At 45.4% G+C, this 21,901-nt stretch overlaps 2 protein-coding genes across 2 annotated transcripts; one reads left to right on the top strand and one right to left on the bottom strand.

Moving 5' to 3' along the window:
• The first annotated feature begins 221 nt into the window (after positions 1-221).
• Positions 222-7,595, top strand: SERINC3 (serine incorporator 3). Its single transcript, XM_018073923.3, has 9 exons — positions 222-387; positions 824-1,017; positions 1,701-1,780; positions 2,489-2,626; positions 3,451-3,620; positions 4,347-4,437; positions 4,844-5,021; positions 5,665-5,892; positions 6,659-7,595. The coding sequence occupies exons 1-9, from the start codon at positions 352-354 to the stop codon at positions 6,795-6,797; spliced, it is 1,254 nt and encodes a 417-aa protein (XP_017929412.1). The 5' UTR covers positions 222-351; the 3' UTR covers positions 6,798-7,595.
• Positions 7,596-7,971: 376 nt separating this feature from the next.
• Positions 7,972-16,010, bottom strand: TTPAL (alpha tocopherol transfer protein like). The gene is made up of 4 exons (XM_008920113.4): positions 15,563-16,010; positions 14,629-14,822; positions 12,674-12,784; positions 7,972-11,904 (listed from the first exon to the last, which is right to left on the bottom strand). Exons 1-4 carry the CDS (start codon positions 15,999-16,001, stop codon positions 11,629-11,631), a joined length of 1,020 nt encoding a protein of 339 aa, XP_008918361.2. The 5' UTR covers positions 16,002-16,010; the 3' UTR covers positions 7,972-11,628.
• Positions 16,011-21,901: the final 5,891 nt, after the last annotated feature.

The following is a 21,901-nucleotide window of genomic DNA, read 5'->3' as shown; positions in this document are numbered from 1 at the left end:
ATGGTGGACGGGGCCCACCCAAGGGCAGCCCAGGGCGACAAACAGGGTTATCTGCGGGTGTTCGCAAACACGCTGTCCGTCAGAAGCACCGATTAGAGATTTATCGGTGCGGTCCGGGAGTGGAGTGTCTCTAGATGGAGCTCGGGCTTTCCTCTGGGCGTCGCCGGACGCCCCGGTGTCAGCTGCGAGGGAAATGCCCTTACTATTCCTGTCTCTGCCCTTCAGATTCCCTGTCTGTGCAGCGGTGCCTCCTGTTTGCTGTGCCGATGTTGTCCCAACAGCAAGAATTCGACAGTGACACGTCTTATCTATGCCTTCCTCCTCCTCCTCAGCACTGTGCTTGCCTGCATCATGCTGGCACCAGGCATGGAAGAGCAGCTGAAAAAGGTAGGGAGGGTAAAACCTCGTTCTGACTGTTTGAAAAGCCATTATTGCGCCAGTGGCTATTGATTTTCTTTACTTGGAGTGGGTTATGTGAGAGGCACAAACACCCAAGTGCCCTTGTTCCCCGAGTTAAGAGGCTTCTAGCTGAAACAGCAAATTTAGTGAATGTGCCTTTTTTAGTATGTGCCTGATCTTTGAAACCTGACCAGCCTGGAGGGGGTTAGTTGTTATAAGGGGCCTGCTGCTGTGGTATCTTAATCTTCCTGGATGAAAAGTGCTGACATGGGGAAAGCCAGATGATAATGAGGTCTGAGCACGAGGCCTTTTGTTCTCAGATCTCCCAGCAGGCAGTTGACTGAAAGCCTTGCCTGTTACAGGGCTTAAAGAAGGTAGTTGGAAATGCAGCTGTGAACTCACAACTAAATGTGTCTTCCCCCAGATCCCTGGATTTTGTGATGAGGGGCTTCACACCCGGATGCCCCACCTGGAGGGGTTTGTCAGCTGCGATGTGTTTGTGGGGTACAGAGCTGTCTATCGTGTCAGCTTTGCCATGGCTGTGTTCTTCTTCCTGCTCTCCCTGCTCATGATAGAGGTGAAAACAAGTAACGACCCCAGAGCCTCGATACACAACGGGTATGTGTGTGAGCTGCCTGGGCTGCCAGGTTATTCCCCACTCCTGTTTCCTTTCTGAACACGGTGGCAGATTGGTTCTTGACACCCTCGAGTTTCTTTTGGGCTGAACACAGGGTAGTGCTTTGGTCTCCCAAAAAGCTTCCTGTTCATGTCAGATGTTCAGTGTACTGATTGAGTGTCCTGCTCTGAGGTGGGGTAACCAAAAGGGCAGTGCTCTGGGCACCCCTCTGTGTTTCCACAGAGATGTGAGATTGCCTGTGGCACTCACTGGGTCACTCACTGTCTGACTCAGCCAGCAGAAACTGCTTCCTGATTTCCAATCCCCGATTTTCTGATTTAAGTAGGTTAGTTCTGGGCTAGATGACTTAATCATCATAGAGTCATTTAATTGGAAAGGGATGTTTGGGGAGCATAGAATGCATCAGGTTGGAAGGGACCTTAAATCTCATCTCATTCCAAACCCCTACCATGGCCAGGGACACTTTCCACTAGACAGAGTTTCTCAGCCTGGCCTTGAACACCTCCAGGGGTGGGGATTCCACAGCCTCAACCTCTCTGGTCAACAGGATCATGTGCTCCAAATCCCTGGCTGGAGCAGGACCAAGCTGCTTGCAGATCATGTAGCACATGACTACTGTGTACAGATTAAGACCAGTATTTACAACTTCTGTCTTCTTTTAAAGGTTCTGGTTCTTCAAAATAGCTGCCATTGTGGCCATCATGGTTGGAGCATTTTACATCCCTGAAGGGCCTTTCACAAGAGGTACAGTTAATACTCACTGTGGGTTCTGATGAGTAAACTCAAACCTTTTCACAGACTTACCAGGCTAGAGTTGTAATAGTGAAAATTCTCTTGCAGAAGACGCAGTTTCTGCCCAACTTCCTTAGAGTATCTTGGTTCATCCAGTATTTTAGTGACCAGCTGAAGTTATGGCAATCAGCAGTCTCTTTTCACCTGCATAGGTTTTGGGTATTAATAATTTTGTACTCCATGAGATAGTCATTACTGGACCGAGTCTTCTGACACCACCTAGACTGGAGGCAGCTCAGAACACTGACAAGTGCTAAATACTTCCCCAGAGTCTGAAAAATCTGTGTGAGAAACTTTTACTGTCTGTTCACATCACAGCAACTTTAAAGGGTTGTTGGCCCCTAAAGAAATGTGGCATGATGGCACTCATGTACACAAACTTATGGTGTGTTACCTGTTGTGTTCATTCTGAAAACATGCTGGGCTAAGCATTCCCATGCTCAGCTTGACCAGGATCAGCTGCAGCCTTGAATAGCTGGGGCTCCTTGCACACTTCTGCAGGATGGGAGCCAGAGTGATTAACAGCATCTGCATTTTTAAATACAGTTTCAGAGTTTTTCATTATTTGTCTGCAGTATAATGAGGGGCTTTTAATTTTTTAAACTGAGGTAACATGCAAATGATGGAAGCTAACCCTGTTTTCCTTGCTCCCTTTTGTAGCTTGGTTTTGGATTGGTGTTTCTGGAGCCTTCTTCTTCATTCTTATCCAGTTGGTGCTTCTTGTGGACTTTGCTCACTCCTGGAATGAGAGCTGGGTTGATAGAATGGATGAGGGAAATGCTAAATGTTGGTATGCAGGTAGGAATCTGAACCTGTGAAGGATTTGTTTCTGCTGGCCAGTGCTCTGAGAACATCACTTATGAGTTTGTAGATGTACCTACACTTACACCCCACAGTGTCCTTGAGTCACTGCTGCAAACACATGGAATAAGTAGCTGCAGAGTTGCCTTTTTCTCGTTCAATAAAATGCAGAATATTTTAGCCTTGTGGTCAGCAGGTCTGGCAGTGCTAATAAACACCCTTGCCTGGTTTGCAGTGCCAGTGCAGAGCTCAGAGCCTGGTTCTCTTCAAATCTAAACTCTGCCACCCCCCCTGCTGTGGTCCCCAGTTGTGTCTGGCAGTGGCTGCAGAGCCACACCAAGTGTGCCTTGGCACGTGCTCCCCAGCTGGCCACTAATTACAAAGTGCTAATTGTTGTGGTTTGCACACAGCTAAGAATGCTGCAACAGCATTTTGTAGCTTCTTACAAAGAACATAACAGAAGGGAAATGAAAACGGGTGGCCTCTAGCATAGGAGGAGGAATTCAGGGCTGATAAATGCCCGTGAGAAGTGTGCAAAACGTACTCTCATTTTGTCACTGTGGCTTGACATCAGTTAAACTAATTAAAACTGATGCTGAAAGGCAAGCCTTACTCCCCTGATGGCAGCACTGGCTTTCCTCTGAGCTACACCACTTAGTGAGCCCAAGCAGAAATTCAGCCATACCTAATAAAAATGCATTGTGCTACTTTAGTTTTCTGGCCCAGCCTGCCAAGTGAGGACTGTCTGATTGCAGTGGTAGCTGGACACTGAATCACTTCAGATGTACTGTTAAAACTGCACTGTGTTGTAACAATTGCAGCTCTCCTGTCCTGTACAAGCTTGTTCTACGCCTTGTCCCTGGTGTTTGTTGTTCTCTTCTACGTTTTCTACACGAAGCCTGATGACTGCACTGAGAACAAGTTCTTCATAAGCTTTAACATGATCCTGTGCATTGCTGTCTCCATCGTTTCTATCCTTCCAAAAGTTCAGGTATTATTTTTCTCTGGTATTTTCTTCTAACATATAAAGCACAGAAGTGGAAATGATGTAGTACCAATTCAGTCAGACATAAGAACTTAAAAATGTGGCTACAATAGCTATGCTAGCTAGGAACTTTAAAAAAAAATACCTTGCTCTGAAACCAATGTACTATGTAGTGACATGTTTTCTGAAGAGAGGCTTTTTTTAGTTAACAGAGTTTTGGACTTTGTTTCCATGTGGAGGGCTGCTGACATGCTTGTAGTGGTGAAGGTTCTGGCAGAACAGAGAAACCTGTTAGGGAGCAGCAAAATGAGCTGGAGATTTATTGGCTTAGTACTGTGGCTTTGAAATTATGGATTAGCTTGTTTAATGCAAGAGGACACTTGCACGTTACTTGATTCTGAACTGGTATTGCTCAAGTCACATGCTAGATTGACATCTACAACATTGGTTAAAAAGCTGGGATTAGCTCAGTGAGAATCCATAACAGAGTATTGGCCACAGAAAAGCAATTTGGTTTGCTTATTCCTTCCATACTTGAGTTGCTTCCTGCATAAGTTACATGACTAAGGAGTTTCTCCCAGTCTTGTGAGCATAGAGCAAAGCCCAATGCATTTCTAAAACAAAGTTTTTTCATGCTAGTAACTGCTGATTCCGTGGCAGCAGGGTAAAACTATCCAACCCCAGGTAAAACTTGCCCTTCTGACCTTGGCTTGCTCTTCTGTTTTGGAACAGGAACATCAGCCTCGCTCTGGGCTCCTCCAGTCCTCTGTCATCACACTCTACACCATGTACCTCACCTGGGCAGCCATGTCCAACGAGCCTGGTAAGCAACACACAGTCTCAAGTCATGTGTTGGTGTGAAAGCAGAAGCTGCTGATGGTTGTTACAGATCACAGTGTGGGGATTGCTGACCTGTCTAGATAAAATTCAGCAAGGCTGGAAAGCTGACCTTACTGAAACCATCAGACTGCCATTTTGCAGAACTAAACTGGGGTATTTGTGAGGAGAATAAACCAGTGTTAGGGCATTCTGATTTTACATTTTTATTTATTTATTACACCCTTGCCCAGGTCATAGGAAGGAAAAATGTTCCAGGCCATTTCTGCCTCTGGAGAACGGAAAAGATCAGCAGTTAAAGGGAATGAGAAGTTGCAAGCTTACCTGTCATCTTTTCTTAGTTAAGTGCTGGCAAAGCTCATTTCTCTAATCTGCCTTGAAATCCCTTTCAGAAAGAAACTGTAACCCAAGTTTGCTGAACATCATCACCCAGATAGCTGCACCCACAGCTGCTCCAGCCAATGCCACTGTCCCACCTGCCACTCCTGCTCCACCCAAGTCCCTGCAGTGGTGGGATGCCCAGAGTGTTGTTGGACTGGTTATCTTTGTCCTTTGCCTCTTGTATTCCAGGTAGGAGCTGCACTGCTATCCAGTGATATACAGTTGGGATTTGTCTGCCTCTTTTGTTAGAGCCTGGGTCTAGTGCAAAATGTACCTGCATTTATTCACTTCCAGCTGCTGTCTCAGGCCCATAAAGCTGTGTTCAGCTTTGTGGATGAGGAGGGGCTTTATCAGCCCCAATCCAGACAACAGAACATGTGTTACAGGATGATTAAAGGGATGGAGCACCACTCCTACAAGGAAATATATAGGAAGAAATTTTTCACTGTGATGGTGGTGAGGCCCTGGAACAGGTTGTCCAGAGAAGTTATGGATGGCCCACCCCTGGAATTGTTCAAGGCCAGGGTAGATGGAGCTCTGAGCAACCTGGTCTAGTGAAAGGTATCCCTGCCCACAGCAGGGGGGTTGGAACTAGATCTTTAAGCTCTCTTCCAGCCCAAGCAATTCTATGATCTGGACTAGGATTGCTGTTTACTTAGGTTAACAGAAGCTTGGATGAGAAGAGTTTTCTTTGAGGAGTTCCCTTATTTTTCCAGATGGATTTAAAAAAATCCCGTTTGCTGCTCGCAGACATTCCGTGTGCTCTGCTGCTGTATTAGCAGAGTCAGCTGTCACAGGGGTTTCTCACCACAGCTCTCTTGTTCCACTGCAGCATCCGCTCTTCCAGTAACAGCCAGGTGAACAAGCTGACCCTGTCTGGGAGTGACACTGCCATCCTGGAGGAGACCCTGGGGACGGGGAGCGGGGCTGCGGAGGAGGGGGACGTGCGCCGTGTCACGGACAACGAGAAGGAGGGTGTTCAGTACAGCTACACCTTCTTCCACTTCATGCTCTTTCTTGCCTCTCTTTACATCATGATGACACTCACCAACTGGTACAGGTAGGAGCAAGATGGAATGTGATTGTATGTGCCAGCCAGTGTTCCCAGGTGGATAGGAGATTCCTGCCCTGTAGGCTGATCCTGCCAAGCTCCTTTAAGTGCTGTCCCTGTGCCAGCTCATTGTAGAGTTGTGCCTTCTCAGTTTTGTGTAACTGAATGAAGGTGTAAGAAGGCACAATCAGCAGCTGTGGGCCTGGGGGACTGCAAGGGCACAGTGGGGCTGCCATCCTTCAGATGAGCAAGTAGCAGGAAGGATACACATGAAACTGGCTCCAGGAGGCCTCCTGGGAAGTTTGTCAGAGGCCAGCCTGATGTTGCTGGCTCTTCACCCTGGGAAGGATGTGCAGGGACAGCCATATGTGCTGTGCATCAGAGATGTCATTTCCTACATCTGTTGGAAACACTTGGACATACCCTCTGCTGCTGCAGCTCACAACCACTTTCCCCAGGACTGGCACATGGTATAAATCAGCAAATACACTTAGAGAGCAGCCATCAGGGGTCTATTGCTCAGTTCATGCAAGTATTGCCTTGAAGAGCAGCACATCAGCACGGGCAAGCAGGTTTGACAACTGGGTCTCAAGAACAACAGGCCTGTGAAGGAGCCCCAGGAAACTGCTGGTTTAGTTGTCTTGCTGTGTTCTCACAAAGGCTTTTGCACTGGAGTGTCCCAAATGATTGCCTGAACTTCAGATTCATAGAGAGCTAGCAAGGAGCAGTGGGAGGTGCTTTCTCTATCTGCTAATTGACTTCTTTTCTTTTTTAGCCCTGATGCAGATTTCAAGACAATGACAAGCAAGTGGCCGGCCGTGTGGGTGAAGATAACCTCCAGCTGGGTTTGTCTGCTTCTCTATCTCTGGACCTTAGTGGCTCCTCTTGTCCTTACTAATAGAGACTTCAGTTAACTTGCTGCACCTGTCTGAGCTTACAAAAGTGAGGAACTCTTTTGCTGAAAGCCAAAATGTTCATTTATTGCTTTAGTTACTGTTTCTTACGTTGATATTAACATGCAGTTGGATAGAAAGTTATATATTGCATAAAGCTTGATGCAGCACCAAAATTATCATCAGTTATCTTTCTGTTTTAACCTTCATCAGGGTTATCTTATTACTGCATTTTTAAAATTCACTACAGCTGTGCTGTTGAAGAAATTATCTGTTCTGTCCAGTAGCCACAACCTTCTGTTGAATAGAAGTAACATTTAGTTAAATATGAAGTAATATATTTTAAAGAACACTTATATTCAGCATAATGCACTAGTATGCTAATGCTTCAGTATCTGGAAGTGTAAGCCATGCTGCTTGATTTCTACATTCCACTGCAAAAAATTATTTAAAGGAAAACTTTATTTAAATTACTTAACTTTTTGTTGTGGCAAAAAAAAAAAAAGCCCTTTGTTCCTCACTGAAAGAACAGAACTCAGAGGTTGAAAAACTGATTAATTCTTTTTAAGAACAAACTTGCCCTTTCTAAGGGGCAACTTCTATGGTTACTTGTTTTTTAGTATGTTTGTCATTTAGAGTGGTAAGTGTATCAGTAGCTTAAATCAACTTTATGATTATGTTGGAAAAATAGAGCTTATTGATTGGTTAATTCGACTTGTCTGATAGGCTTATAAAAATATTGTACATGATATTATTATTATTGGCACTAAGGCATTTGCACTGTAAACTCATTTGAATAAAGCAGACTAACTACTGAAAGTGGCCCAGTTGTTAATTGTTGAGCAGCAGTTAATTCTCCAGTGGAAAATGCCACACACAGGGATCAGCTGCTGCAGTGTCCAGTGGGATGGGACTGGGTGTTTTCTCCGTGCAGCAAATAAGTAAGTCATAAAATATTTCTTTTGGAACAAACAGCACCTTCCATGTGATTCTCTGAATGTCAAATCCCATCCCTTAAATGGCTCAGGTACAGTTGTTCAAGTAAACTTCAGTTCTGCAGTAGAAAGCAACACCTTTTGCTAACTCAGTGCTGTGGTGATTATACTCAGTTGCAACTGTGTGTTTAGTGTGAAACTTGTGTGTTGCTGTTGACTTTTTACAGGAAAATATCCCAACATGACACGAGGCAAAAATATTGAAAATATCAAATTAGCAGCTGTTACAATGTGTTTAATTACCCAGTCATGCATCATAAAATTACACATTTTTGACGACTTCATTTTATAAAATGCAATATAAAAATAAATTTTGTCAAAATAAGATGTACACTTAACCACCCAACACCTCTAGGCCCACGTACAACAGAAGGCAAAATTACTAGTTTGAGTAACACTACAATTTAACTCATGCCAAAATGAGATTTAACAAAAACAATACTTAAGCCAGTTCCTGAAAATACCTCAGGGCTCTTAACACCCGTTTGCAAGAGTATAAATTCAAGTACTTTAATGTAGAGTTTGCAGCTACCTTTTGTCCCACCTCATGCCAATGAAGTTCAAGTATATTCCCTTATTATGTCTTGGATTTGTCAGGGATGGCTTATGTACTGGGCAAGGCATATAACCTCTGGAAACAAAGTTATTTCAAGTGGGGAAAAAAGATTGGTTGTAGTGCTGTAAGAAAAAAAAAACCAAACAACAAACCCCAAGCAAAAAACACCCCCAGCCTGTAAGCTTTTCCTAGCTATTCTCTTAAATATAAGGAGAGTTGTGTTTATATTTAAAACACAAGTGTTTATTTTTCCAAATGTTGACATGAGAAATTCTGGGAACAAACTGATTTCTTTGCTAGCAAGTGCTAAAGCTCAAAGAACATTCTCAGCTCTGTAGCCAGGTGCACAGAACACAGAGCTGTGCTCCCTGTAACCCTGGTTTTGAGACAGTTCAGGGTTAGAAACACAGCTCAGTGAAGCTGCAACTTTTGTCCGAGTTCTAAAGCCAAGAAAGAGCAAATTAGAAATAACAGATGCTTGCTAAAGGTAAGCCTGGCTTAGCTCAAGCATCCTGACATAACTGCCCAGCAGGCAGCTTTAAGGGAAATAATTTCTGGAGGCACAAGACTGGCAGTTTTCAGCACTGATAATTGTGGGGGTTTAACTCCAGCCAGCAACCAAGGACCACAGGGCTGCTGGCTCTCACAGACTGGCCCTGTGAAGAAAATAACTCTACCCCACCCAAAGCCAGCACAACCACGTGGCCTTATCTATTACCTTTAAATCATGTTATTTATTCTAAGTTTCTCTGTGAGCAGAGGAAAGAAGAGGGTGAGGTGGATCTAGGCTGCCTGCTATTTAAGGCATGCAGGAGAGTACAAAAGCCTGGAAAAGGGGGTGGGTTTTGTAGAGGTTCCTCAGCCTTCTGCTGAACACCACTAGATTCCTTTCTTTTTGAAGGACACTAAATTTTGAGTATTCCAACTCCCTCTCTAGTAGTCCCATAAGGGGATCAAAGCAGCTGTTCCTACAGTTAACTGCTGAAATACCACCACTTCCAAGCCCTCAGCACCACTGTCAGTCAGGCCATCTCCAGGAAAAATGGTCCATCCTATTTATTTTTTTTTTAGTTGTACATTGTGACTGGAATTAAGAGGCAGCAGAACAACAAAAAACCACCATCCTTTCTGTTCTGGCAGTTCAGCAGCGTGGGCAGCCACTGACCTGCCCTAAGTGCTGTGTGTTACTGCCTTGCTGTGAGGCAAAAATCTGATTTAATCTCTGCAAAACACACAGAGCATTGTGGTCACAAAGGAGGAGGTGGCTAGCAGTACTCTTACCTTAGTTCAAGTAGATGAAAATGGTAGTTTGGTTTTTTATCTCCACAGTAAAAGTAATAGCTATCAAAGAGGAGTTTCAATTGACTTACAAAGGTAAGAAAAATCAAGGAATTAATTTCAACAAGGAAAATTAATTTCTTCCCACCTTTAATCTAAAACTGTTCACGTGATGAGTCCTCTGCTTCCACAAATTCTGAACTGCCACCCAGGAAAAAAAAAAGCTTCATGGTTTTACCCCTTTTGCAAGACCCAGTCTCTTTTTATAAAGCCTGGATGACAGGAATGGCATTTGCTACCCCCTCGTTCCAGGATGAGATCTGCTGCCAGGTCAGGAAGTCATTACAGGGGTAGAGTTGTCTCTTTTTGGCAATGCAGTTATGCTGTAAGGGGACTGAGAGGAAGAAAGACATCCAAAACAGAGCTTGGCACTTTGAAAAATGTATGTCTGAGATCCTCAAGATGCTTTAGGGTTTATATTTACAGAAACATAACTGGTGCCTATAATCCCATTTGGCACTAAATCAAGATTTCATCCAGAGAAAGTGCTCTAGAAGTAAGTCCCCAATTAGAAGGGATATTCTTTTCCACCAAATAGTGAAGTATCTCACCTTGAAGTGACAGGGTGTACTTTCCTGGTCCTAGTGAGGTTCCCATCTCCACACCAGTATAGTGCAGAAAAACGTGTGCAAAGAGTGTGCTGAGAGTTAAGTTCTAAGTCAAGACCATTAAACAAAAAGAGCTTGGGGAGTGGGAACAGCTTATTTAGACATCAGTATCTTACCCTGGCTTGACACTGGAGTCTTAGTTCTGTCTCTAGACAAAGACCTAGAAGCACAGGCATACAAGCAATGAGTAAATATCACAGAGATGACTCAAGTCTAACTTCATACAGGAACATGACAACCAAAGACAAAAGAGGTTAACACAGTTTAAAAAAAACAAACTTGTAACATTTCACAAAAGAGCCAACAAGCACAGTGAACAAAATGCTACAATATCAGGAAATTTAGGAATGTGCTTTTAAAAAGCCTGTCTGCATTTGGTTTCACAGACTTAAACTCAAATTCAGCTCAAAGTAACAAGCTAAAGCAGCACCTTGCTGTCTTACAATGAAGTATTGCCTTCTATACATCACATGCCAACTGCTACAAAGCCTTCTCATGAATTCTGGGTATGAGGAGGTACTTACCCAATTCCTCATCACAACCAGAAAAGAATTGACAATGTGGGAAGGTGCCTGACACAGCTTTTTTTTTATTTGGTCCTGAACCTCATTATTTGAAGCTGTTGTCTAGTCAAAAGGACTTATCTGAAAAACTTCCTGCTTTTTGAAAGTGAGGATTGCACCTGTTGTGCAAACATGGTATAGATGTTGTAGTAGTTAACCCATCAGTCACAGTTCCTCCTACAGTGAGGAAGTTTTGGAGATGTTCTCCATATGGGTATTCGTGAATAAGTTTTGTTCTGTATTAATTTAAGCCAAATATTCACTGAGATATTTCAGAAATGCCAACTCACAATCTGAACCATGTGACAGAGGACAGGCCAAGTTAAGACTTTTATGGGTTTATGCAATCTTCACTACAGAACTGTATTTTGCAGGGTTCACAAGCCATTTTCTTTTCTTGGGTTACTGGTGTAGGGGAAGGGAACAGATGATCACAAAGTTAGTAAATCATCGTTGTCACTTTTCACCTGTGTGGGGAGGGGATAAGAAAATATCAAGCTTATGATCCTGCAATATTTTTTTCCCTTTACCATTAGAAAGAACAGGCCATTTGCATCATTCACCTGGAGGTTGATGAGCCTCAAGTCTTCTACATAACTTGTGCTCTTTGCTTTTATTCTCCCCGAACTCTGCCCTGCCCCCGTTGTGCCCTCTCCAGCTTCCTTTGGTTCTACAGTGTAAAGTGCCTCAGCAGTCTGTCCCTAAACTGCAGGTTTAGGAGTAAGGCAGAGTTCACAACATCACCTATGAGAGCAGACCTTAAGTGCTGGCAAACCCCCCTGCCCTGGTTTCTCAGTAGCAGTAATAGAGCTGAGGTTTCATGCCCCGCAGAGAATCATCACACTGCTTTTCATCGGCATCCCCACTCACGAGCATGTCGTGGGGGGAGCTGTCACAGGGCACCACCAGCTGGGAGAAGTCGTGCAGGAAGTCCTCTTCAGAGGCCAGCAGCAGCTCGTTCCACGCAGAGATGTCCAGCTTGCCCGCCGTGCCACCGTACTCTTCGGGAAGGATCACCGGGGGAATGTTCTGATGAAGGGAGTTCAGGTCACAGCCATGAAGGAAAAACTGAAGAAGAAAGCAAAAGAGCTTTAAAAGTGCACACCGAACACTCTGCAGCAAATTGCTGAAGCAGTCAGCTAACCAGCTTATTCCCAGTTAAAGAGCAAATTTTAGGGTGATGTCCTTATGGGCACACAACAGTCCTTATTCGACACACAACGGTGGGCAGGGGCAGTCACACACACCAGGGAGAGAAGTCTTGAGGCAACTCACATCTAGTGCAGATCAGCTCCCAGCAACAGAGACCTGGCATTTGTCTGTGCTGAGGTTCCAAATTCAACTCATCACCAAGTTTGTTCATGGGATTGAAAGTACTTATCCTTATGGAAAAAACCCCTTAATCATTGGCAACCACACCCAGTCCTGTGGAGAGGGTACTTGTGCCATACAGGACACTTGCATAAAGGAAAAGGGCGAGGAAGGTGCAACACAGGTTTCCTGTGACACCACCTCATAACTGAAGTGTTACTGGCCCAAATAATCCAACTGCAGGGATTGAATTTATGTCCTGAATACAGAGCATATGTACTAAAGTTCCATATTAATATTATGCCCATGTTAAGTTCCTCAAAGTTTCTCTCTCACAGAGAATTTTCCCAACAGCATATTTTTAAAAATTAAAGCAGAAAGGATCCGTTAGATCAAGTAAAATGGCACCAATGTTTTTCCAGCTGTCAAGTTTTACAACTTTTTTTTTATTTTTTTTTTTTAGAATGGCCAAGCAAGGAACTTACAAACATTAATATTAACATTAAAATCACACACAAATCCTTACCCGGTTTGCTATCTTTTCCTTCAGAAAAGGCTTGATGATTGCAAAAATGCCTTTGAATATACGAGGCTCATTTATTATGTTAACAGCCTTTATTCGAATGGGGAATCCATCCTGAAGGGCAAAGAAGATTTTTGTAATGCAGTTTAAAAAACATTTGCCACCTTCCTCTTTTCTAAATCTCCTGAGATTGACTGCCAGCACATCCCATTAAAGTTTGGCTCCCAAACTTTAATCTGAGGTACCAACATAAACCAGTACAGCAACAGAAATGCAACTTGTTACAGGGAACAGTCTTAGGATGAGATCTATGAGCATAAAAACAAAGTCAAGAGGCAAGAAAATCCTCCATCAATAAACACATTGTTGTCAGTAAATCTTCATTTCTTATGTTGATCTCCATCTCCCTTGACAAAAACACTTAGAAAATCCCTGTCCTTCGGGTATTCCCAGCCCTGATAAGTCACAGTCACAAAGTGGTCCACACTCAGCACCACAGCAGCTGCTTCCAACACTGTGTCCAACTACAAGATCTGGTGCCCAAGACACCCTAAATGTGTTTTTATGTAAAGAAGGAATCTAATATTGCAATCTTTCTGCCATTCCAGCTATTCTATCACACTACCTGGGAAAGACAAACAGGTTCTGCTGCCAGCAGGACACACACAGGATCTCCTATACAAGACAGTTTAAAACAACAGTTAATCATGGGATTTCTGCTGGAGAAATTTATTTGCAGAAATATTTTTCAAAGGGAAGAGCTCATGATCAGCAATTCAGGTCTCACGTGCCACAGTGAAGCTCCTTTCCCTTATAACCAGTTCTACCTATAAAAAGCAAGCAGTCAATGCTTGGAGTGAAAAGCACATAACATGCATTGCTGGAGGATTTTTCTCCCTGGGAAGGTCAGTGAATTAGCTCCTCTTTACAAGAGCTGCAGCTCAGCAAGGATGGTGCAACACATTTAAATACCACCCATACCTTCCTGTCCTTCCCCAAGTTCAGCTGTTGTTCTGTGAGCAGCTTCCACTAGTAACATCCATCATTTTATTTGTACAAATTAAATACGGGCTCACAGTCAAATGACACATTTAGATCATACTTTAAAGGAGTGAGTTCTTATAAAGGCATTCCTAAACTCACTGGTCTCATCTCTGCAAACTCCCCTGATTCACTCTATCCTTCCTTATCCCCCCCATGGATACAACAAAGAACATAACCAGTCAGGCCAGAACAAAAGTAATGAGGGCATGAACCCCTTCAAGAGAAGTTTTCTCATCTCACCCCCCCAGATTGTATCAACATCAAGGGAAATCATCAGACCTTCCTGCCACTTTGGCCAGGTTACCCCTCACTCCTTTCACCTTGTTTTGTCCAACTCCACTTGCTCTCCACCACTTTCCTTCCAGACATCAAGGAGGAGATGCTTTTTATTACTGTCTCTTTTGCCATCCCTATGCTGAGAAGCCTCTCTGCCTTCAGGGCATGGATAGAAATCTTCCTCAAATGACACCCATACAAAAGTCCTCTCTGCCAAATTTTTTTGAGCAGCACTTGAACTGGAACCTTCACTTGCCCAGGGGTTGGCTCCATCTCTGCCAACAGCAACCCTTTAAACAACGAGCCATTTCCTCACTGTCCCCTCTCTAACTGTAATTCTCTGCTCTCTCTCTTCCTTACCACCACCTAGCAGAACTGCTTTTTGCTGTTCCAGCTCAGAAGTTTGCATTTCTAATGCAAATTTAGTTTTAGGGATGCAAAAATCAAAAAAGAAAAAAAAGGGCAAGTGAGGTAAATCGGCAGTAAGGGTGTGAGAAACTGGTTGGGCTGAGACATGTTTAACTCTGCTGGCAAAAGCCAAGATGATGAAGTTTGTGGTGACACAGTCAAGAACTCTAAGACACAGAAGCAGTCATTTACAATGCACAAGCTTATTTTCCCACCAGTTCAGGTCTTACCTGAAGAATTCCAATCACTTTTTTGGCTACAAAAGGACCAAAATGAGACGCCTTAGATAAGCTGACTCCTTTGTAGTCTGCCAGGATTACAATTCCATTCACCTGGGTCTCTTCGGACTGAATGAGTTTTTCTAACGTTAAGTATATGGCACGAATGTTCTCAGTAATCGGATAATTACTGGGTGTCCATCTGTCTGAGGTTACAAGACATGGATGGTAAGTCGGAGAGTAAATATAAGCTAACAAAACACATTCCAAAAACTGAATTTCTGTTCTCCTGGACTCTTAAAAGCTAGTCTCTAATAGCCACAGTTCTAGTTCAGAGCAGAACTGTATATTAAGAAATATACCTTTCTTAAGCAAGAGGGAAATGGCAACTCATGTTTACTTCAGGGAGCAAAGGCAATGGTTTTCAGAACCCCGTTCTCCACACAGCACAGCTCATTAGCAGTTTCAGCTCAGAAAGAAAGCAGGTAAATGGAAAAGAGGAGAATGAATGAAGACAAATTTACAGCAAGCCTGGCAGCACCAAAAGCACACAGAAGGCTGATTATTTACATGGGAGCCAGAGCCATAGGCTCCTCTCTCTGCTTACTGTCAAAGCAAATCATAAGCTTCTAAGTGTAGGCCAACAGCCCTGCTTCAATTTGAGTTACTACACATTAGTTTTCCTTGAATTGTCTGATATTTCATCGACCCACCTCACTGCATTTTCATTTTGACATGACTGCAGTTACTGCTGACACAGGAAAAGGAACTGGAATAATGCTGGCTAACGACCAGCGTGTCCCTTCACAAGCCAGCTTTTCAAATTTCAGAGAGAACCCACATACTCTGTACAAGCCCCCACTATTCAGGGGAGCAGGGAACAAGTATTTGGCCCAGACACACCTCGAGGCCGGAGAACAAAGACATTCAGGCATTGACTCAGTACCTGGGCGGATGCAGACGACGTGCCGTCCCTCCGGGTCCCGATGAGGCAGCACAGTGACAAAGCCTGACTCCAGGACAGGCTTTATTGCAGATGGCTTCAAGTTACTGAACACCTCGGGCCAGGTCCTCCTGCAGGTGTGGTAGTTCACCAGGAGCTGCAGCGCTCGGTCGTAATCGAACTTCCTGGCTCTGAGGAACCTCAGCAAAAAAGCATCGTCCAGGCAGGTCCCCAGGGAGGGGTAGTCCTTGCACACCATATCCCGGAGCGCCTGCACGTCACGGAGCCTCCACTCGGGTTTCTCTTGGAGCTCTTCCCGGGCTTTGGTAACGAGATCAGGAGACAGGGAACAAACATACTTCGGCCGATCTGGCAAGAGCTCGTTGTCTGATGGAGACCCTGCTGATGGACTTGTCCTGGTGCAGTCGCTGTCTCCTGACATAATGCAGCAGGAATCTGTCAAAAACCAAGTGCTGCACATGACAAACAATCCCACGGACCATCAACCACATCGATGATTTACATAGTTATTATGTTCTGTATCCCTCTGTTTCCCTGCTAAGGACGCTGCCTTTCAAAGAACCGGTGCTACAACCAGATGCACAGTCCAGGCATTTTAATTATCTTACCAGGATTAGAAAGTGCAGGTTTCTCTAATCTCTTTATCCTGCCTAGCAGGTAAAAAACTACCTCGGATGAAACCTAACCAATCAACCAAAACTGAAAATACAAAATTACACAGCTTCATTGCAGAAATACAGAATTTAATTCACCTTAATGTTTATTTCCTGTGCTCAATTGGAAACTAAAGCAAATCAAACACATCAGAGTTAGGCAGGATTCTCACATTTGGTCAAATTACACCCTCTTCTGAGCAGCTCTCCCAGCTCAGCCCAAACAGTCCTGAGCCTCTGGCAAACACAGGCACTGATCAGTATCTCTGCCCACGTGAACGTTTTGAGCAATTCAGGAGGAGCTGCATTCAGGAACGTAAGAAATGGCTGCGGTGCACAGACTGGATGAGCGGGTTAAGAAAACTGCAGACTTTTATGCCAGCACTGCATGGGTACTAAGGTTGGCTTAATCTAGTTTTCAGCAGCATGCCAGTGTTCCTGAACTGGGGGCTGCATTTCCAAATCCAGTCACAGGTGGACAGAGAACAATGTAAAATTAGAACGCTGCAAGCCTGGCATAATTCCTGTAGCTAGACCTGGGGCTGGAAGGGGACAAAGTATGCCTTTATTTTGCTGAGCTATTCGCATTCAGCCCCTCACAGCACATGACAGCGCTCCTGGCTGTCACACGGGAACCCCTGTCCCACACCACCGCCTTCCTCCTGCGGCGACACACTCCCGCCTCGCCTTCCCCGGGCTCCTCGGGGAGGTCCCGGCGCACCGGGACCGCTCCCAGGGACGCGTCTCACCCCGTTACAGCCCGGGACGGGCAGGACGCAACCCCTCGGTGCCTGTCCCGGCGGGCGGAGCGAGGATTGCCCAGCATCACCCACACACGGCCCGGCTCCCCCGTCCCCCGTACCGCAGCTCCCGCAGCAGCAGCGCCCGCGTCCCGGCCCCGCCGCCCGGAACGGCTCCGGCCGCCGGAAGTGACCGCCACGGCAGCGCCTGCGCGATGGGCCCGGGCGGGGCCGCTTCCGGTGCTGGTCCGGTCCTGCTCTTGGTCCTCGTCCCGGTCCCGGTTCCGTCAGGGAGCAGCAGCTCCCGCCGGATCCCCGCGTGTTCGGCCTTGGACCGAAAATGCGCCTTTTCCTCCATCGCTGGCATCTGTCCGTCGCAGCGGCCACCTCTGCCCTTTAGTCCCACCTTATCCTCTGGCAGAACGGCCTGTCAGCGCCTGCGGCCGCGAGCCGCGAAGGCACAGTTGTGTGTGTAATAAATATAATAATGTGTAAAAATAAAAAATAATGTATTTTAATATGATGCGTGCATTATATACATGTATCTGTACATATGTATACATATATGTGCATATTACGTGCACATATACATAAAATATACACGTGTATATACATAATATATATCTATTATATATTTTATATATATACATTAATGTATAATATATATCATACATTTAACATATAAATATATTATTTTATATATATAATATATGTAAATATGTATTTTTACATATATATATAATAATATATATATGTATATTTTATATATTATATAACATACCATACATATAGTGTGTACTATTTATATATAATATATATACATACAGTATATACACTATTTATTATATATAATGCTATGTTATTATGTATTATAAATAAATACTATATACATTACACGTCTATGTATACATACATATATATATGTGTGTGTGTATGTATGTGTGTGTATATATATATATATGTATGTATGTATATAAAAGGACCCCCCAGAGCTGACCCTCGAGAGCAGGAGCACTCAGGTGATGACCTGACATGTCTCCAGGGTCTCTCCCAGCCCACTGTCCCCATCTGTGACTCAGCCGGTGTCTGTGAGACAGCAGTGACCTCCCAGACCGGGAGCAGAGGAGAAAGGCAGCTGGGAATAAGGCCACAGCACCATCTGCAGGCCCTGGAGCTGCTCCCTGTCAGCCAGAGCAACCGTGGAATTACCTGGCCGGGGTTAGGGCAGCCTCAAAGCAGGGGCCAGGCAAGCACAGCTGGATGGAAGCGGGGCCCAAGAGATGTGCTGGCTGTATTCTGAATTTAAACGCCAACAGAGGGACTAAATGTTAATAAAGGGAGATTTTTGGGGGTGTTTGGCTTTGGTTTTCTTTCTTAGAGGGCAGAGAGCCGCATCCCACAGGAGTTCAGGTGGTGATGTCTGACATCCCTGCGTGGAATTTGCAATAAAAATAAAACAGATGGTCACTCCCAGGCTTGCTGCATTAAAAAGGGTTCAACAGGGAGTGCTGGGGAAGGGGAAATAACATGTTTAACCCCGCTGATCAAGGGATGCAAAGTTAGATTGCAAACGCTTCAGCATCCTCTAGTCATCATCAGGACTGTCCGCAGGCTGGAGGGTCCCCGGAGCGTGGTGGTTTCTGCTCTTTTCTCTTGGCTGTAACCCGTGTTTTCAGCCAGGAGAGGGAGCCAAAGATATTTGGACAAAGAGCGGGAATCCCAGGAACCCGCAGCAGGAATCGAGGCCCTTCTGTAGCATCAGAGGTTCAGCTCTGATTTATTTCTCTCCCAAGAACTCACCCTTCCAAAGTGGAAAATGTTCCAGTGGCACTGCACCTGGCAAGAGATATCCCAGCATGGAAACCAACTGTGTCACAGAGACGTTCCAGAGAAGAGGAGTGCATTGATTCCACCCTGTGGTGATAGTCCTGCCCAGACCTGGGTGCAACTTGGCAAGATGGTGCCTGAAGCTGGGACCGGTTTGGATCTGTGTGAATTAGACCTGTTTGTGATGTTGCTCCATGCCCTCCCCAGCAGATTGTGGGAAAAAATGAGGTTGGAAGGGACCTCAGGAGGACAAGAGAACTTGCATTGATCCCATTTCCATTCAAACAGCTCCTGCAGCACAAGTGTGACAGAAGCAGCCCCTGGAGTCCCAGGGGAGAGATAAGAGCCTGAAACTGGCAGCTACAAACAGTCTGGAGAGAGGAAGAAGATGTGTGTTGGGGAGATGAATCTGTGGCCTCACAGCTGAAAACATGACAGAGTTTCCTGGATCACCTGATCTGGCTCATTGCTGGTTTGAGAAAAGGCTTCAAAACACCAAACAGCTGGGAGATACTAGAGCTGCAAATGGGAATTTATGCTAGAGGTTGCAAAATCAGCTTGGAATTTGCACCTCTCAAACAAGGGAGGAAAATTTAGCAGGGAGGTGACAGTTCCAGTCCTGACTGGTTAATGGCTGCTGCAACAGGGTGTTAGGAGTAAGCAGGGGTGTTTGAAAGGAGTGATGTGTGAAGGAAGCTCTGCTTTGGGGAACAAGAAGGGCAGGAAACAAGGGAGAATCAGTAGCAATCACACTGAGAGATATGAAAAAGGATATTAAAATGAGAGCAAGAGCCTTAGGCAGGTGAGAGAAAATGAGGAAGGAAAGTAGAAGTTTGAATACTTCATAATGAGGAAGGGCTGGAAGTGAAATATAATTTGGGGATGGTCCTTACCTCAGTTTTTCTTATGTGGGGAGTGTTGAACTCATGAAGAGCAGTGGATGGTGAATGGAAGAGAGGGGTTTCAAACACCAAGCCATGTTGTAGGGGGAGTTTTAAAGTACTGGCACAGGAAATCACAGGAACTGTAGCAAGACTTTCTGTAATTTACTCTTCTTGGTGTTGGCACCCTGTGACTAGAAACCAGTAAAGGCAGGAGCTGTCTATAAGGAAGTAAAAGCTAAAAAACAAACATCCAAGAACTGACAGTCCCAGGAGATGTGCTGGCTGCAGCTTGAATTTAAATTCTCCCTCCTAGGAGGGAGAATTTTGTCCTTACCCGCTGTGGCAGAAGGGAGAAGGACATGCACACCACATGCCCAGAGCCCTCCCCAGCTGAGAGGAGATGAACCACACCAACTCTGCCACTTCATCAGCTCCAAATCTATAGTCTTTGCAGGAGCTTCAGTCAGGTGTTGTGTTGTGACCTTGGGAGCCACACCTGGAGCTCCATGGCAATTCCAGCCTTTCTCATGTTCATCTCTCCTATCCCATGTGATTCATACCTTTCCCAGCTCTGCTCCTGGGTGCTCCCTCGCCCTGCCGTTGTGTTATAAATGAGTGGCTGTTGGTGTTGGTTGATATTTAATGAAGTCCATGTAATACTCTTCACTTATTTACTCATCTGAACCCAGTCTTAATACCCAGCCTGGGAAAGTTATCTTGGCTTCTTTAAGCTTTTCCACCATTAGCAATAAAGGTTTTACAGTCTTGGCAAGCTGAGCTGAAAAGAGAGAGCATGACTTCAAACAGCATTGCTCACAGAGAAGGCTTTAAACTGATATTAAATCACTAAACTGTGCAAACATAACAGTCCTGTAATAAAGATAATCTATGTGCAGTTCAGGCCAGGAGGGGCTCTGGTCCTTTGGGTGCAGGTGGAATCTCTGGACACCACAAATTAAAGAAACCTTTTGGGCAGCTCAGCATCAACAGAGAGCCACTAGTCATAGAATCACAGAATCACAGAATCAGCTGGGTTGGAAGGGACCTCCGAGATGGTCAAGTCCAACCCTTGACCCACTACCACTGTGGTTCCCAGCCCATGGCACTGATGCCACATCCAGTCTCATCTTAAACACCTCCAGCGGCGGAGAATCCACCACTTCCCTGGGCAGCCCATTCCAATGCCTGATTGCCCTCTCTGTAAAGATTTTCTTCCTAATATCCAACCTAAATCTTCCCTGGCAGAGCTTAAGACCGTGCCCTCTTGTCCTACTGATCGTTGCTTGGAAGAAGAGCCCGACTCCCACCTGGCTCCCCCCTCCTGTCAGGGAGTTGCAGAGAGTGAGGAGGTCTCCCCTGAGCCTCCTCTTCTCCAGGCTGAACAGCCCCCCCAGCTCCCTCAGCCTCTCCTCATGGGACTTATGCTCCAGTCCCTTCTCCAGCCTTGTTGCTCTTCTCTGGACCTGCTCCAGCCCCTCCATGTCCTTCCTGACAGATGGGACACTGGAGTGGAGCATGGCCTGCAGAGCCTGGGGGTTTGTGAACCCATGTCTCCATCCACAACTGGTCTCCCAAGGTAGGGGTGGCCTCAGGCCTCTGGAAGCTGGTAAGGCAGTCATGATCAGGCAAGCCTGGCATCCCTCCAGGTCCAAAGCCAGAGTAAGCCTTGGAAATACAGTTCCCAAACTACTTTCCTTCCCAGACCCGGGTTAGACTCAGAGCTCTTCTCCCCCTGGACTTGAGCTGGGAGCACTCTGTTGACCCCAGCAGCCTCTTCTCACACACAGGACACTGAACTGCAGGTCATGACTGCAGTCTTGTTTGTGCCAAGCTGTCCTGCTTGCTCCCACCTAACGAAGCTGGCAGTATATTGCCAGTTTATTGGCCTGGTGCTGGGTGTGTTTATGATCAGCAGGGTCACACCTCCATTAGGAATGGGGAGAAGGATTTTAAACATACCTTACCATGCCTCCTCCAGCCTCTCTGTGTGGAAGGGGGCTGTGCAGTGTGTGGCCTCAGTTCCCCAACTGGTTGGTGATGTTTGCATCCAGCCTGGAGGGAACTGGCCAGCCTGGCACACAGAACTGCCTGGCTCAGCAGTGCCACGTTGCTGAGCCGTCCCTGCTGCCTCTTGGTGTTCATGATTATCTGTGCCTGTGTGTGCACTTGCAAGTTTAATAGCAGCAATAGTTGCTTTTGTCAGAGATGATATGCAGG

The sequence above is a fragment of the Manacus vitellinus genome, unplaced genomic scaffold (genome assembly GCF_001715985.3).
Source record: "Manacus vitellinus isolate BGI_N305 unplaced genomic scaffold, ASM171598v3 scaffold_26_pilon, whole genome shotgun sequence".
Lineage (NCBI taxonomy): Eukaryota > Metazoa > Chordata > Aves > Passeriformes > Pipridae > Manacus > Manacus vitellinus.
Note: the sequence above shows the minus strand (reverse complement) of the source record. Positions and strands in the feature narration are given on the sequence as shown.